Source organism: Pezoporus occidentalis, unplaced genomic scaffold (assembly GCF_034315485.1).
Source record: "Pezoporus occidentalis ecotype Australia unplaced genomic scaffold, CSIRO_AGI_Poc_V1 ctg42, whole genome shotgun sequence".
NCBI lineage: Eukaryota > Metazoa > Chordata > Aves > Psittaciformes > Psittacidae > Pezoporus > Pezoporus occidentalis.
In genome coordinates, this window is record NW_026915747.1 from 4,393,566 (window position 1) to 4,412,800 (window position 19,235).

At 36.6% G+C, this 19,235-nt stretch overlaps 1 protein-coding gene across 6 annotated transcripts in view; it reads left to right on the plus strand.

The window, feature by feature from the left end:
• LOC134171744 (metabotropic glutamate receptor 8) overlaps positions 1-19,235 on the plus strand; it is a 354,238-nt gene that overhangs the window by 325,603 nt on the left and 9,400 nt on the right. For 5 of the 6 annotated variants that reach the window (XM_062634258.1, XM_062634255.1, XM_062634260.1 and 2 more), the window contains one exon: positions 18,465-18,766. In XM_062634258.1, the coding sequence (XP_062490242.1) occupies positions 18,465-18,761 (297 nt within the window). In that variant the 3' untranslated portion in view covers positions 18,762-18,766. The remainder of the gene's footprint in view (positions 1-18,464; positions 18,767-19,235) is intronic. The other variant, XM_062634256.1, reaches the window with a different exon arrangement.

The following is a 19,235-nucleotide window of genomic DNA, read 5'->3' on the forward strand; positions in this document are numbered from 1 at the left end:
AGGTAAGATTTATTAGCTTCATGATCTGCTAATGGTACAGCTTGATTTTCCTTGAGGTTGTAAGGGTAAAATGCATCACACTGTCTGACCATCAGTCCAGTTTTCTCCAGAAGGCAGTGCACAATATCTGATTTCAAAGGCATCGGTTGAGTTGCATTGACTTCACAACTAGCAGCAAAACTACAGCAATTTCCTCATCTCAGTGCTTGTGGTATCAATACTATATATACCCTTGTAATGGGGAACAGTAATCTATATGAGGAAGGCAGGAAAGAAAGATGGGTGTGACTTCACCTGTGCTTAATTGGAAGCTGGCCATCATGCAACCTGGCGAAAACTGTATAGACATGAAAATCCATAATTTAAAGAAACAACCTTAAATGCTGTATCTGTAATGCTGTTTCTTGGGGGTGGGGTGGGTGGGGGTGTATGCATATGATGGCAATTGAGATTACAAAATTATAGTCTATCATGAAAGAAAATGTCCTTCTGGTCTGTATGGTTCATGTGTTGCAAACATTCACAGACAGAATGCTTGCTAAAAATTTTTCACAAATCTGCTGAAATACATTGCATAGGGTAATACTCATGTGGATAACTGATATCTCTCAAGCAAAATGGTCTGTCTTGGTCCTTACAATGGCGTTTTCAACTGGTTTGGATGACAGCCCCTGAACTGTTCTTTGCTGAGTTCATCTCTCCATCAAATGCATGAACTCTTCCCATTATTATCTTGAACTCTGTACAAAGCATCCCCTATCTTTAGCTATTTACAAAAGGCTGTCATGCATTATCTTTTCTGCAGGACATACTAACAATCCCTACCAATTTCACTATGGCAGCAGAACCTGCTTGGAGAATCTCTTGTGGTGTTCAAAATCCCTACCTAGAGACCTTCTGAAACAATTAGCTAGAATGTATTGTTATTCAGCTTGCCACTTTGTCTCAAGTAAGTCTGTTGTCTTAGTCCATTGTTTTATCAGCACTGAGAATAGCAAAGCTGATTTTGGACTGTATAGGAACTGATGACTAAGTATGCTGCATGTGCATAAAACCACAGCCCTGCTTACTGAGCTACATCAAGATTATATGTAAAGTATTAACCTGAATTTCACCTTCATGTAACAATTTAACTTGAATTTCATAGATCTTGCCACACACACTAAATCTTTTCTAACTTTTGAGTTTAGCCACTCTCTGTGAAAGGCATGTGAATAAGCTCCTGAAAGCAAAAATTGAGCAAAGCACTGCAGCTAATGCTTACATAACGTGTGTTGTGTTGAAAACCCTCACATTCATTTTCCTACCCTGCTGGGCCAAGATGAAGTAGCACATATGGCAAGGAAAGCCTCTTGCTGTTGGGAGACCTCTGCATTCCCTCTGCACAGAGAGGAACAATTTAGCCTCATCCCTCTCTCTTCTGCTAATCTGGCACAAATCAAATGCAAGAGACAGAGTGTGAATGTGGATGAGTGAGAAGATGCCATTTGCTGTCTCATGTGGCTAAACGCGTCTTGTTAAGTTTCAGGTTTAGAGCTGAGTAAACAGTGAAATAATATATTTATGATTCTGTTACGCAATTTGACTTGAGGCTCAGGAAGCAGTTCTCCCTGTTTTCTTACATTTCTGTTATATCTACAACAGCTGTGGTTTGGCTTGGGGCATATGCATGGAGACTAAATGGGCTTTCAAGTCCTCTTTGGTATACCTACCTTTTTGTAAATTTTGAGTTTTAATGGAAGTGCAGGAAGGCTATCAGTGCTACGGATAACAAAAGAAGATTACTCAAAAATATCTGAATTTTTCAAGCAAAACATATGCCAAACAACACCAAATGAGGAAAATCAAGTGGTTTGTATGTGTTGTTTGAGCAACAGAAAAATTACTTGTGAAGAGAAAGACTGTATACCACCTCTTTCCTCAGCAATATTGTACAATATGATATGCTCATCATTTGAGGGCAAATGCCTATGGAAACTTCATAGAACCCTGAAACATGCCTTGGACTTATCCAAGGAGTGAAAGCCAGGAGCAACCAGTCATCTGGGTGAGCAGCACTTGTAAAGGAAGATTGAGAATGGTGGCAGAAATAGCAAATAATTGGTAAGAAAATGGCAAGGAGAAGGATATGTGAAACTTACTAATTTTACTAACACTGCATCTGATTTCAGTTTCACTCTCCTTTTTGCCTTCAGAAGGAAGGAACATAGCTAATATAAATTCTGGAGTTTATATTTACAGCCAAAAATAAACCTCATACAAAAATAATTAAAAAAAAAAGTTGTTGGGGGTGGTGGGAGAAAAGGCTGTGGGGAAGGGAAGGTTTTTAATGCCCTAAATGTTCCCATACTTACTGTCTCCTATTATATCCTTCTGAAGTACCCTTAGCCTTCACCTGAATAGTCTCAGGGCATTAATAATTATTTCATTCAGTACTCCTGTTGGCAAAAATTAGGTCATCCAATCAGAGCAGGCAGTAAAGGCAGGATACTATGTCAGGGATGTAGGCATCCTGTCAGGTAATAAAAATTTCAAAATGCTTTCAGAGATGAAGGCAAAAGAGGTTACAATGTAGGACACAGAGAAATAAAGTGACCTGAGCTAAGGGTTTATTCTAAAAGGCTCAGCAGGGAGACAGTGGTTAGGATCACTTTGGCTGATAGAGGATTTGTGTCGCTGGTAAATAGCAGGGCTTGCCTTTTCATGCTTGTTTTATCATGCACTATATATTGTTTTGTCTCTTACTGAAGTTCAATAAATGGAATATGACAGGTTTATTGGTTGTGTTGCAACAATAATATATTTTAGTTAAAGTAGTCATGGGTCACTTCCATCCATGTTTCATCCATCCAAAATACTTCCTCATAGTATTATAACCTGTCACAAACACAATTTACACAATCCACTACTGCATAAAAACAATGGTGTGCTAAATTTGACTGGACTGTTACTACTCCAGGATAGATTATTTATGCAGTCAGAAAGCCAAATAATGAATAAAATAAAAGCATACATCTTATTGCACCATGTTTATTCTGTTTGCTATTCATGTAGATTTGCAAAGCATGAAACAAGCATCCCCTTCCATTCAGAATATTATTATTGTAGATGTATGCAACATAGGCTTGATTTACTAACCCGTGATAAAATAACAGCAACAACAACTTAGTTCTCCAGTTTTGTAGGAATGGTAAAATCTGTCAGACTAACATAGGGATTGGTAAAATTCTGCCGGCCAGAATAAAGTATGGACAGTATATTCAGTTGTATTTCAAAAGAGCATAGAGTTTACTTAGAACCAGCCCTATCTATCTTGATTCTACCACAAATTAAAACAAAGACTAATTTGGCATCCAGTATCAGCCAACTTTTATGTAGAAGTGGAGATCCTACATGAACAGGTAGAGAGGAACAAGATGTAATGTAAACTATACCTTATAGAATGTTGTAAGATATAATCCCTCCATTGCAGAATGAATGTTTGAATATTCTAACACAGGAAAATCTTCAGTTAAAGACTGTTGCTTCCTGGAGTTTCTGGTCAAACAGCTAGAAGAAGCATTTTTGATGAGCTGTTTGACTTTAATCATATCAAACAGAAGCCTGTGGTCCTCAAGAGTACTTTATTTAATATTTAGGTACCTTTCAGTAAGTTAAATACATTACAGATGGAAGTTATTGTCATTTGTCATTTTGATTGTTAATAGTAACATTCTTGGGCAATGTCTACAAAGACTTACCAATAAAGCTAAGAGAATGGAAGCTAAAAAAACCCCACATCACATGCCGAAGCTAATATAGTTGCATTGGCAAAACCCAAATGTGTGGTTATGCCAGTGGAGGAAAGCTAATGTTAGTTTTGCATCTGTCACTCAAGGAGATGATGTAACTGTGCTGGCACAAAAGGATCTCTTCTTGGCATACACTAAGGGGCTTTGACAGCATGTCCCCAGCAGATTGGCTAGTGGCAGAGGCTTTTTAGTTTAGACAAGCATTGAATTTTGCATTGAAAACTGGGTAATCTGGCAAGGTAAAACATTTAATTTGGAATAGCCCAATAAAACAGTTAAAGGAATGAACAGAGTTAGCTCTTTTGTCTGGCCACCATTTTGCATGCTACTGACTGTAGTCCAGCACATTGAATCATGTTCACTAAAAGGGAAGTGAATATATAATCTCATTAGTTTAAAAAAAACAAGGAATGTTAGTCCTTTTATTAAGATGCATTGGAACCATCACTAACAAATCTAACGATGTTTTGTTTTGTTTTTTTTTTTTTTTTAATGACAGAAATCAGTTTTTAGTAACTAGTAATTGTGTGATCATGTTCCTTTTGGCATGCAACTGCTCTCTGTTATTTTTTTACAAAATTACAGGTATTAATTGCAGCTTAAAAATAGAAAAAAAAAAGAAAGCTCTTTTTAAATTTATTTTTCTGAAAGGGAAGGAAAACTACCTTTTAGTTCTTTCACTTAATTGAATTGGTTTTCCTCCAGAGAATGAATGTCCTATTTAATCATTACAGCAGATGTGCAACAACAATCTGAATATAGGCAAATGCAAACCAAAGGGATTTTCTGTTTAAAATATTGGCAACATCTTAAAAATACACAATCTGTTGAATTCTGAGTTGGCTTTGAGCACTGGAAACACAGTACTGAATAAAAGGCTTTACTTTATATTAATAACATTTATGAAATTCCTTAAGGAATAGAACCCCTTAATTTGTATAAAGTAGTCAGGTAAAATATACCATATAAAATACAGACTATGAATTGAGCTGACCTGAATGCCTTGTACTTCACACCAGTTTCATCATGTTTTAGCATTTCACTTTGAATAGTAATTTGTTACTGATATAATTATTATTTAGGTAATTTAATCCCTATAATGTGCAAACTGGAGCACACTGAAACAAATTAAAGCAAATTAGAATATGGTCCCTGTCTCAGTCTTCTTTATTTAGTTAAAGACAGAACAGCGAAGGTCAAGATGTCAAGAGTATACCACAGAGACAAAGGAATAGAAATATTAATAAAATCATTAGATAGTTCAGTAATACTTCTCAATTTTTATTACATATAATTCAGCAACACTTCATTATTTCTACTACTATTATAGGATTTGTGATGTAACACCTCCTAATTGTCACTACTAATACGTAGTGGTGTATCCTTTTCTTCTCGCATTTTCCTGTAAGTAACTTGATAGTACTCAATTCTAAAAACTACTTCAAAAGCTGAAAAGTATTTAGCATTTCTGGGCACATAAAGGAGAATAAGGTTACTGGGAAAAATCATCATGCTTGACCGACCTGATTACATTCTTTGGTGAGACATCAGGGTTTGTGGATGAGGACCATCATTTAGCTGGATTTTAGCAAGGCCTTTGGCACTGTGTCACACAATTTGGGTATCTTGGTATGCAAGTTATGATGTAGTCTGGGTAGGTATACAACCAAATAGGTAAGATTCAGTTTGGATAATGGGGCTCAGAGGGTCATAGATATAGGTCATACTCTACCTAGAAGCCAGTAGAGCAGATAGACAAAGAAGAAATTTCAAGCTTACCCGAATTCTCACATAAAAACAGTGTTTGTGTCAGGTCTTTTGCCATAAATATGCATTTACAGTCTGTAGGTCTGTAGGTTAGAGAGAAACTTCAAAGACAAATTAGGAACTTGGGGAATAGTTAGCTAAGCCACATTAAAACTACTTTGTGGTTTTCTTGCTGAATCCTGGTGTAAATAAACACCTTCATAATCAAATTGATGTCATTGTCCTGGAGGACAGAGAAGGATTGTGATATGATACCTATCCAGACACATGGACCCCTGGCAAGTTATTTTCTGCCCATGTTCTGAGATTGCAACTTTCTCATTCAATCTCTTACCCAGGAAAGCTTACACACAAAGTAAACACAGCCATGCACTTCAGATGGGAGCTGTAGGACTCTTAACGTGTATCAGTTCCGGTGATGAAGAATCAGGACTCCATGCCTTCATATGTAAAATAAGTATATGTGCATCTGAGAGAAATGAGGCAATTTGGGTCACAGTAGATATGGCTGGATTAAACCATGTAGAAGAATAGCAGTATTGGCCTTGACAAAAGTATGGTTAGCCTGAAATTATATAACTGGTGCTGTGCTTTGTCACACAGCAGGCTGATGTACATGCATATCGGATCGTAAAACAGCCCTACCTGTGTCTGAAGGAACAACCACAAGTATCGGTTGGCACTAGTCCTGTAGCACTAATCAGGTACCCTGGTGCAGAACTTTATTCAGGTTAAGAATATTCCTCTGCCTCTCTTTCCATGTATGACCTTTATTTGAGAGATGCAGCTGCTTGCTGGGAGTAAAGATCTGCTGTATCTGGTAGAGTGGAGTTATTGACCAAGAAGTTACCAGAATTGTAATGAAACTGTCAAAACATGGGTCATAGGGAGGCAAAAGAGGAAGCTAAAGTCATGCCACTACACGAGGCTATGCTATTGAGGTAATTCAGTGTGAGAAGTAAAGATGTTTGCCCTAATATACCTTTTCTTCCCCTGGTAAATCTGCACCTGGACAGACTTGTGAAATAGCAATGACTTTTTACCAGTTCTGCTCTCTAGGAAGAACATAGTGAGTCCATAATAGCAATGCTTATAGAAACCAGAAGAGCTTTTGCATAGCCAAAAAGGCAGTAGTTCCCTTTCTCTTCTGACTTGGCGTTCCTAGGTCACTTGAGATGACAGGTGCACAGACACTGAGGGAAAAGAGCTGAGATTATGCATATATGCCTTAAACTGAGCTCAGAGAAAGACTGCCAAAGTGAAATTCAGAGCATGAAAAGGCAGTTAACTAGAAACCAATAAAAACATTGTTGATAACCAGCAAAATAACTCTGTCTGGGTTTATACAGCAATCATGTGCCATCACAGAAAGGCTTGAAATATCTCTAAGCGAAGTTCTGCTTGCTAAACTGCTTGTGGTCTCATAGTTTCTACCAGAACAGTGTCTTCTGCTATTTGGAATATTTTTCGCAATCCTTATGTAAAACTAGGTAATAAAGTGTGTGGAGCAGGGACAGCTGTTCTGTGTTCTATGTGCACTTCCTAATATAGTTTTTTTATTTTGTTACTGTTCATATTAGACTTTTGCCTAAGATGACAATTTTCCATATGCACCAGATTATTTTGTGCGTGGTTTGTGTGTCACCAGCATTTTGGCAGTAGTGTGGGTTATATTTACATGTGAAAAATACAAAGGAAAATGTATGTTAGAGTCTCCTCTCTATATTCCTATTGCCTCCAACTGTTTATAAGAGAACTGCTTTTAGGGTCTTTTTTCTCTCCCTGTTTCTGCTCTGTCATTAAACTTTTCCAGGTTCTTGTCTCTACCCATGAAAATCTCTGTTCTCTGCTTCTGTTTTGGGTAATCTAGATTGAGTTTTGGCCTAGCCTATAAAGCAGTAAAGGCTTCAAAAGCCTTATTTGAGAAGATAAGTTCTGAAAAGTCCTTATTTGAAAGTCCTTTTGGAGTTCACTTTGAAAGGGCTGTGTGCTAAATGCAGCACAGAATGTATCATGTAGCATGCAGTACACTCCCTGCACCGCAGCTAGGAACCCGGAGCCTGGTTCTAAAATCCAGTTCAGGTTAGCAGGGGTTTTATTCTGCTCCAGAACTATGTAGGGAATTCACAATGACCTTGTGAATGAATTATGGACACAAAAACAAATCACTGACAGCAAGGCAAGCAAACACTCAAGTGAAACTTTCAGGTATTAGTAGTCACAGAGAGGCAATACTTTCATAATGTACATAATTTTAAGTTGAGTTTTGACCTCTTATACTACAGTTTAGTTATTTTTCTAAAAGATCAGAGAGAAAACTGATAAAAAAAAAGTTTTATTAGTGTGTATGTTTTGGTCAATTCACCACGTGGAGCAATTCAGCATAAATTCATAGAAGTCAAGCGAGCAACCATCAGTGATTAATCCTGCTGTCATTGAACTTACTGTGACTTAAGGAATGGACTCAGCAAACATTTCTAGATAAGACTAATACTTGAGTAAAACTGTGTAATAATTCTGTTCACAAGTTGCAATTGAAATACATGTTAAGGGGTGAAGGGACTTGTTTGATTGTTTGTATTTCTTTCTGTCGTTCCATTTTAGCTGCTTCCTTACTTATTACATCGTTCCCATTAGTATAATATATTGGTTGTGTTTGCACAGCTTTAACTGGCAAAGGCTGCCCTGCAGTTGTATGGCCACTGGGGTAACCAGCTGTTATTTATTTAAGCCTCCATCATTTTGCATGACAGAGTAACTTAATTATGCCCTGCTTGAAAATGCTAAATAAAATTATGTTCTGAACAAGTGTACTTCACTTAATATTTGTCTTTATTAGGTGCTTGAACTCTGACACTTAAACCATTTGCACTAATAAAGACATTATAAAACTAGACCTAGTTGCAAGTTAATTATTACAGAGTCCAATGTTGTTTTACAGTATTTATAGAGCACAGTTACCTCTCTAGCTCAAGTATAATGCATATTTAAAAGATTTCAGAAAATAGAAACTAAAATGCAGTTAATATCTTGATAAACCGGTAATTGAAGTTAATGTTTTGCTATGTTTTGTGAATATAAACAATAGATATTCAGTCAGTATTGGTCATTTTAAAAAGCCAGGATTGTAATACTCTATACATTTCAAATCTGAACAAGAAAAAAGATTTCTTTCTATTCAGCAATATATTCTAGTTATAAGAACTCATCTTTCAGCGACAATAGTCTCTCTGTGTTGTAGCAAAACATTTTGGTTTTATTTTAAACTGGAGTATGAATTAAATCTAATCCATAATTTTTTTCTTTTTCCTGATAAAAACTTTCTTTCGTTAGTTCTCTATAAGGCAGATTGCTTTCATTCCCTTCTGCATCACTAGACACTTATGCATATGGAAGTGACAATTTTAGGGTTGCCAACTGGCTCCTTGAATTTTAAGTGTTCCAAAATGTCAGCTCCCATATGCCAGTCTACAGGGATTTATTTTGAATAGTTGTCCCCCTGCCACATTTGCTAGTTGATTTAACCTTAGGGTGAATATAATCTGCATTCAAGGTAGATATCTGAAGACTGAATTAATAATGAACTTATATAAAATAAATTTTGCTAAAATTTATAAAAGTTCAAAAATTGTAATATCCTCTAAATTGTGCTGCATCTTACCTAGATGAATCAATCTAAGTTGTGCAAATCAGAGTGCATTTGACCAAAGAGAATTTTAACTTTCTAAGTATTTGAAAGGAGTCTGAAAGTGACTCGAAGACTGAACTACAACTCTGGTAAAAAATCTTTGGAAATTTTATAATAAAAAATATTTTTTATTACATAAAATTGGAAATAAGGTTGAAATTCCCCATTATACAGAATACCCAGCTGTTGGCCAATATTTTTTTTTTTTTTTTTTAATAGGAAAAGGCTGCAGGTTTTGTGTTGACCTGTCAGTGTGGGCTTTGAGGATATATTTTGTCTTGTGTCCTGAGTTTGTGTTAGCTGTGATAACAATTGTCCAGAAGTCAGGACAGTCTATCTACAACCAGATAGACTGGTTGTAGATGGGAACTCAATTTTTCAAAAGAGCAAATAAGCACATAGTGTTAGAAAATGTGTAAAAGTAAGCTCAGCTGGGTACAAAGCTAAAGGGGAGGGAACACTGGCCATCAACATCATGCAGCTTCTGCTGGTGAAGGACTTGAGATGCTTCCAATTCAACATAACCTCCCTTTTCCTCTGTTGTTCTTGAAGAGGGCTGAATCTGTTGTCCTTAGGAACTAGAGGAACATGGACAGGGTATGTTTTACTGAAGAAAAGGGGTTAATACTCAGAAGTTCATGTATAAGAGTTTTAGCTACATTAATGATATTTTCCTGTAATAATTAAATAATTTGAACAATAAAAGCTAGTGTCATTGTAACTGGATTAATCACAATATTTGCTATAGCTTTGATTAGGCTGTTAAGATTTTAATTAGACTAACAATATCCTTTGTTTGGCATTTTGCCCATAAGAAGATCTGAAGTGTAACACAACATACCATAAAAATCCTCCTTCTGCATTATGTTGAAGTTTCAATTAATTTATAGCATAAGAATTTTAAACAATATCCTTCTGGTTTTCCATGCAGCACAGACTTTTTCCTATACAGTTATTTAACACTGACTTTTTTTTTTTACTGGTATTTGGAGATTTCTCTGCTTAATTTTACAAATTGTATCTACTTTCTACTTGATCTTTTAGAGTTCATTATATCTAAGCATCAGGACTGACATACAAATTACAGCAAACACAGAGATTGGCCTTTGGTCAACAATTGCCTACTGTGGCTCTATTTATAGAAACATTGATGAGATGAATGGATCACATAGCCCTTTAAAAACCACAATACTGCAGTAAATTGTGTGCTGTGGTATATGAAAGCTGCATGGTAGTGTGATATCTAACCTAACTTATGAGAATAAAAAAGAATCAGATTGCCTACTGATATTTTAAATTATTTTGAATGTCTGCAAGGCAGGGCCTAGCATTTTCCGTGAGACATATGTCCTGAGGATGGACCACAGTAAAGAAGCAGACTTTATTTTTTTATTATTCTTAATAAAATCTTGTAATGCATTGCAGATGACTTAAAGCTGAACATTTATTTCTCTTTAAGAAAGTTGCTAATTTCCAATTAACAGAATATTTAATAATGTATCACTTCTTTCAATATAAACTTCTCCATCTTTTGGTATAAACCAGCATAATTTCTGATGCTAATCTACTTGTCCTATGATTTTATCTGTAAAACCGCTGAGTAAGTCTATAGGGGTTATATATCAACAGAAAATTTTTCAAATGCAGCAACTACAGAAGAGCTAAAGCATCTGAAATCTGTATAATGAAACAAAAAAAACCAACAAAAAAACAAAAAAAAAAGAAAAAAAAACAAGCAAAAAAAAAAAAAACAAAAAAGGAAGAGAAGGAAGAGGAAAGAACAAACCCAAAGAATTAACAATTGGACAACCATTACAGGCCCAAGTAGAAGTTCCCAAATGATAGGACAGATCAGCAAAGCTTTGTGAAGTGAATATCTTCAAATTCACATTATCTGAGTTTCACTTCTCTTTGTTTGGGATACAGCTGTCCTCCTCTACCTCTGTGGTAAAATCAGGTATTGAGAATTCACTGGAACATGTTTGGATAAACTAAGGTGAGTTTTAGGCATGTAGTGAAATAACATTTTGGAGGGAAAACTAAGCAGTGCTATTTCCACTGAGCAGTTGACAACTCAAGAGTTTTCTGTATCTACTTACCTTAGAAGAATAAATACAATGCTAAAAAAAAACCTAGTAAAGCCATTCCTTTCTTTGCATAAAATAATTTATGTGTAGAAGGGGAATACTTATAAACATCGTAGGAAATTTCAAAATTAGACTTAAGTAGAATAGCTGAACAGTGATATAGTTACCATAATTCATTTTCTGAAGTGCGGGTACATACACACAAGCTTTTAATGCTCCTCTTGCATCCAAGCATTAATGAAAGTTCATACTTTCTAAAGCTGGCACACATTTAACTTGAAATCAGTTATTGTACCTTTCTTTTCTCTTAAAGTTTTTGAAAACAACTGAAAAAGTACAGGTAAAAATAAAGAGGATTTGTTTTCTCAATTTTCTCTGCAATGCACAGAACTACAGACTACATTTATTGCTTTAAATAATAACATAACACATATTGTAATTTCATGTTTGTGAGAAGGCTTTGACTTTCTCTCAAAGCTTCATTTTAATGGGTAGTTTGGTAAAAAATGTTTTTAAAAGGTTAAAAAATATATATGTTAAGTAGTTTCCCATGTTTTCTACCTGAGCAAATGTTTGAAGAACTTATTCCACAAAGTTTATCTGACACCTAGCAAGTTATCTTGTTATATGAGCAAAATAAGGACTGACTTGCAACTATAGTCTTTTTCTTCAAGTAAAAGATGAATTTTCTTCCCACAGGTCTAGACAGAAAAGTATATTGTGCACTGAAAGCAATAAAAATCTGTAGATACTAATTTATGATGAAGACAGTTCTGAATAGAAACATGGATCTTTAAGTTAGCTATTGGCACCTTGCCAGCAGTGTTACCTCCCTGTTCATACTCTCCTGGTTTCAAATACATTTGCCTGCAGCCAGGTTTTTCCATGATGATTTTTAGTGTGGAATCCATTGCATGGTGCTTCTTTCACAGCCACAACTGTGAAACGTGTTGTCGTCCAGTCAGCTCTTTATCAGGCAGCAATGCATGAAAAAGCAATTGTAGGACATGGCGTGTGTGTGACATTAAAAGAAGGACTGCCTTTTTCTAAGAATTCTAGATTCTGCAGCACTGGGAGGATGGCTATGGATACTTTCAGTGCGTGTTTGAGAGTAAGAAGACTTGTGGTCTTTCCACCAGAAACGGAGAGGGCTGCATCAAAAGGAGCATGACCAGCAGTCGAAGGAGGTGATCCTGCCCCTCTACTCTGCTCTTGTAAGACCTCACCTGGAGTACTGTGTGCAGTTCTGGTGTCCTCAACATAAAAAGGACATGGAACTGTTGGAACAAGTCCAGAGGAGGGCCACGAGGATGACCAGGGCACTGGAGCACCTCCCATATGAAGACAGGCTGAGGAAGTTGGGGCTGTTCAGCCTGGAGAAGAGAAGGCTGCGTGGAGACCTCATAGCAGCCTTCCAGCATCTGAAGGGGGGCCTATAGGGATGCTGGGCAGTGGACTCTTCATTAGGGACTGTAGTGATAGGACAAAGGGTAACAGGTTAAAATTTAAACAGGGGAAGTTTAGATTAGCTATAAGGAAGAAGTTCTTTACTATGAGGCTGGTGAGGCACTGGAACAGGTTGACCAAAAAAGTGGTAAATGCTCCATCTCTGTCTGTTTTCAAGGCCAGACTGGACAAAGCCTTGGGTGATATGGTCTGGTGTGAGGTGTCCCTGCCCATGGCAGGGGGGCTGGAACTGAGTGATCTTAAGGTCCTTTCCAACCATAACCACCCTATGATTTTATGATTCTATGATTTTGCTGCCTTTCCCAATCTGTGGGATGCCTGTACACGAATGTCTTTATTTTGCTATATCATTTATCTTCTGGCTATAAATGATCCAGTAAAGGCTTCCAACAGATGAGAATGAAGGCAAGAGTAGATGGAGAGAATAAGAGCAAAAAAAATCTTGCGGGAAACAAAACTTGATGCAGTTCTGGCCTTAAAAAATGAAACTTGTTGAGGAAGCTGAGAAGATTCATGTAAGATACATAAAGTATTTGGTAACAAGCATAAGGTTAAAATTAAATCATAGAATCATAGAATCATAGAATGGTTAGGGTTGGAAAGGACCTTTAGATCATCTAGTTCCACCCCCTTGCCACGGGCAGGGACACCTCACACTAAACCATGTCACCCAAGGCTTCGTCCAACCTGGTCTTGAAAAATCATAATTTAATCTTCTGCTCTTTACTAACAATGTGGGACATGTTCAAGAGAGGCTGTGTATATCTCTCTCAACAAGATGGTTCAGACTCTAGTTTTTTATATCAAGGCTGTTTCTTTAGACTGCAGAGAAAGACTCTTCTAAAGGGCAAAATGTACAGAATTAGCCAATGAGAGACATTAGAGCAACTACATATCTTTAAATATCCGCTTCTTGGAATTAAAGTAGCTGAGTTGGATCTACACTAGGCACCCCAAAAGCTTGAGATGTATCAAGACTTCCCTCTGTGGTTTAGCACTTCACTACCTGCTGAACTTGTTAATCTTCTGTGTTGCAACTACTAGAGGTTAGAGAACTTGCACCTAAGTGAAAAATTTAGATTCAATTAACTCAAGAAATTACAATAGCCATATCTCCCACCTATCCAGGACATACTCCTAAAACCAGATTAGGGAACAGGATGAGTGGGATTTACCCTCCTTTTGACCTATTAAAACTGACTAGAAAAGAAAAATAAATAGAATGAGGAAACCAGCAGTTCTGTGGAGAGCCTGAATATAATCTTCAGTATGAAAGTAGGAGAGGACATAAACCAAGGAAGTAATCTGGACAAAAGTTGTGATATTACCACTGTTTGTTTTTTTTAACTCTCTACTGAAAGTGGTTGCTTTGTGTTGAACTCAATGCATGCTGTGTGCATGACATTGCCTCTGCAAGCACAAAACTGATGGAACTTTACTGGGGACCTGGAGGCTATTTTAATTCTGAGCAGTGAAGCGTAGCTGAGATGTAGTCATTCAGCTACCTGCACTGGGACATTTTGGTGTACGCACCTGCTTTGAGGCTTTTCAGGCTGCCAAGGACACAATTCAGTTTCAAGTACTTCCAAACTGAAGAAATGATCAAAGTATCTCTGTTTTTATAAAATATCCTTTTTTTGGTGCCCCAATATTTCCTATTTTAGATTTCAACTTTCAAAGTAAAAAAAGATGCATAGTCCTAGAACCAACGGTAGAAAGTACAGAAAGAATTTCTGTATGAGTTCTAATGTGAGGTTGGGGTGGGAGATGGAGAGAGGAAGATATTTAGGCCTCAAGTTTTTCCCATATTATAAAGAGATCTCATGATTTTAGTTTCCTGTCTTATATCTTCTGACTGTCAAGAACAAGGAGAACAGATATAGTAGTCTTTGTTGCATCTGTGGAACGTATTACTGGACAAAAAGTTTGTAGTTCAGAAGGGATTTTAGTGTGAAGAGTGCTGAAATTCATTTCTGCGTAGCTATGAATCATTGTGAGAAAGGGACCTTTATTCTCCTGCAACTTAGAGTGAGCTACCACTGTGAAACACATGAAAAATTATTCAGACCTCATATCTTATTAAACTGAACTACTTTTGTCACTCCTTGATTTTTAGTGCAGCTAATTCTGTAAAAGTTACAGGTAGTTATGTTCACAGTGTAATAAAAGTACCCAGAATGCACAACCATAAAACATTGTTGTCCTCTCCTCTAGTATAAAACAAGGTAACAGACAAATGTCAAACCAAGTGTGCAGCATCCTGTTTGCTAGACTTGTGCTTCATCAGGCTGCAAGAAGGGGGATTCCAAAGATGGGAAAAATTAGATTCAGGGCATATTTCTGTCTTATAATAGACTCTCAGCCTACAAATGATCATTTAAAAAAGTAGGTCCTGTTGCAATAGGATAAGGTGTAATGGTTTTAAACAAAAAGACAGGAAGTTCAGACTAGATATAAGGAGGAAGTTTTTTATAATGAGGGTGGTGAAACACTGGAGCAGGTTGCCCAGATGGTTGATAGATGCCCCATTTCTGGAAACATTCAAAATCAGGCTGGACGGGGCTCTTGGCAACCTGATCTAGTTGAAAATGTCCCTGCTCACTGCAGGGGGGTTGGACTGGATGAGCTTTAAAAGTCTCTTCCAACCTCAAATATTCTATAATTCTAACAGGAAAAGGAATAAGACCCAGGCTGTCATTGACAACTATTCTACAGCTGAGTATGCCATTGCATTAGTGTATGGAGACAGACTGATGTACACACCATACACAATGTGTATATATATGTTCAAAGCTTTCCTTTAAAGTCTAGCAAGTTTCTTGAAGTCCTTCTTATTATCCTAATTAAAGAGCAAGTTGTAAGGGTGACCCATGCAAAAGAGATCTATGAGGCCAAAGCTCTTTAAATACTATATTTCACTATTTGAAAACTGTTCTATCAGAAATTTTCCAACCCACTCCAGTTTTCATCTTTCAGTAATTATAAGGGCTGGTTCAAAACCACAACACCCATTAGAAATAAATCCCACTACATATGAACCATAATCTGCAACGTGAAACTATTTGTGTGTTGGTCATTTCAGTTAAATCCACAAAAAAAATACATTAGATATAATGATATAGCCCAGGCAAAATGCCTGAACTAAGTGCATTGAAATCTATGGACTCTTACTGTTTCAGTGAATGCATGATCAAATTTAGAGTCAATTCGCTTACGAAGCTTACTTGAATGTAAACCTTCAGGCAGACATTTCTCTTTAGCATCTGTTAAAAGCTTGGAACTGTGGGACTTTTTATCTCAAGAAAGGTCAGTGAGATGTACCATAATGTGTGCATTTTTTGGTAATATGACTAGTACTATTACACGAATGTATACATTTTACCCTATAACATCCTGGGGTTCTTTACCCTATTTTTTATTGTCTAACCCTTGCACTGAACTGTTAGTGAAAAAGGAAACTTACAGCTTGTGTATTTGATAAGGAATTTTAAAAGACACATTTAAATGCCAGGCATTGTTACAGATTCTGCGTATGAGGCTTAGATAGCCACTTAACTACCATGAGCTGGATTTTAAAAAATGATCAGGCTTCAAAACAAAGGATATTTTATGCTGAATGGAATTTTTCATATGCAACACAGTTTGTTAAAGGTACTGCATTGATTTCAGTTTTGAAAATCCCATTAGGAAAAATATGCCTTGTTAGGAACCAAATTCTTTTGCTTTTGGACCCCACTTAATCTGACACTTAACCCTGCAAGAGGCTGCTGTGCCAGTTTAATTGGAGATCAGCCTATTTGGTTCAGAGAGAAATGGATATGTTGCTGATGATTTTTGCATATGAATGTGAATCTACACAGAAATCCTTTCACAGAAGTCTGAAAACACCTTCTTATTAATGTACCTGTGTGAGGTTTGCATTAGAAGTGTTCGTGCACAATGTAGGTCAAGCTCTGCTTTCATGCACACCGCTGTCATTTTTGAGATTGAAAGGAACTGAATTATTTCACTGGTGTGAGAAAAGGCTGTATTGTGTATATTTCCTGATGTATTATCTTGATGTATTATTGAAATCAAAGGTGCTGCTCCTAGTACTTTCCTCGGCACAATAGGAAGACAATCCTGATTGTCTTTTAAGTCTGGTGTTGTCCCTGAAAGCAGGTTTAGCTTATTAAAAATTTTGAAGCACTGTCAATCTTTTCTTAAAGAGTATATTGTGCTATCCCTCATTTTATGGTAATATCTGCAGTTTTCTGTACAATTATACAGATACTTTGCAAGGTGGTTCAGAGTGAGGGTCCATGCTTATGTCACATTTCTCACCTAACGTTGCTTTAAGTGAGAGCACAGTTTGTTTGTCATCTCTAAGGAGAAAACATCTAATGGAAAAACAATGTAAATTGAAAGATACTAAAAATGTCCAACCTTAACAGTGACTGCACACCACTTTATTATGTCTCTACTTTTCTGCCAAGGGCCAAGTTACCCAAAGGCACTAGATAAAACAGGTAATCTGAAGCTGACATTGCAGACAGACTTATGCTTTATCTCCAGGTTAATGTGATACTATTGGCCTGTGTTTGAAATCATGGCTGATGACAGTGTCAGTGAATACTCTGCAAAGGCAACGAGCAGGTTTTACTTTAGTATCTTTTTCAGTATAATGATTACTGAGATTTCCTACTGAGTTTAAGAAAACACACAGAACTGTAAAGTAAAATTGATGTCTCATAAAATATGTAATAAAATGTAATTTCCTAAGAAAAATAAATGTTGAGCAGAACTACAGTTAATATTTCTCATACACTATCTGAATACTTCTTCAAACAGAAATTTCTCTACTGTTCTTATGGAGTGGTCATTGTCATTTTCTTTTATGGGACTATGGAAGACCAGAGCAACTTTTTTTTTTAGATGATCACAAAGAATAGACAGGCTCACTCAGAAACATCAGATTTCTTCCTTTGTATTTATAGGAGACTGAGGTTGTGATCTGATTTCTTGGTTCCCCGATTTTCTGATTTCGTAGTTAGGACTGTGACATATTAATACATTTACTATGTGCCAAAAGAGCATTGTGATTAGAATTCAACAGCAAGGTGGAAATGTTAAAACAATGACGTACACACCCAAAACTCAGGAATATTTAAGCTTCACTATGGAGAAACTAATTTCTTTTTCTTTCCCCTAACCTTGAAACTCAAGGAGTATATCAAAGATTTCATTAGATTCTGCATTATACCTGCTGCCAGTTCAGCCATGTTGCACACACTACTGAATCACCACATGGCATGTTGTTGTAGGGGCTTCTGTGTATTAAAGTAGATAATGCAAGACTAATTCTACTGTCACTTCTCTTTTCTTGCACAGACATACTGGTTTCTTTTCTGAAAATGTGGTTGCTACTGCGTCTCAATTACTTTTATGACAATGAAATTTAATAAATATTATGTTTCTACCATCTGCTTTAACCAACACGAAGCAGCCATACTTGTCTATAATTAAAGGCAACCTAAGTCAAGGGTCTTTCTGATGTATGTACAGAAAAGGAAGAGTGCTGTTGGTTCCCTTTCTACCTAGTACTTTTTAGTTAATTGTTTTGGTTTTCTTATATTAAATCAAGGTAACATTGATTTTTATGTTGTTGTTTCTTTTCTTCCTCAGATGTACATCCAGACAACAACACTTACTGTCTCCATGAGTTTAAGTGCTTCTGTGTCTCTGGGCATGCTCTATATGCCCAAGGTTTATATTATCATTTTTCATCCAGAGCAGAATGTTCAAAAACGGAAACGGAGCTTCAAGGCTGTAGTGACAGCTGCCACGATGCAAAGCAAACTGACCCAAAAAGGAAATGACAGACCGAATGGCGAGGTCAAAACTGAGCTGTGTGAAAGTCTTGAAACCAACAGTAAGTCATCTGTAGACTTTCCCATGGTCAAGAGTGGCAGCCCATCATAATAGATGTACGTTCACAAGAATGCACTTCCTTTAAATAATAAACTTTATTCTTTTTGTTGCTTGTTCTGCATGTCAGAATTCATGTACTGCTGAATGCTGAATGCAGGAATGCCTGGAGTTGTTTCAAACAAATTTATTTTTCACAGGAGACTAGTAAAAAGGAAAAACAAAAAAACACAAGCTGATTTTGGAAAGCCACATATTTTTAAAATTGTCTGGTTTAGCTAGTGCTAATTTGATGTGTTATGCATTGCTGTGCAAGTTGTAGTATATCCTCACAATTCATGAGGTGTATTTATGGTCATCACTGTATATTGAAAACTCAAAGGCTTTTGAAAAAAAAGTATAATGAAAACAGCTAACATTGGTTTTATTTTGCAGTTAGATATGGAAGTGAAAATTATGCTTTTTACACTTCCACCTTATATTTGTTGACTTGATAATTTATCACAACTCATGAGTACTAACGCTTCC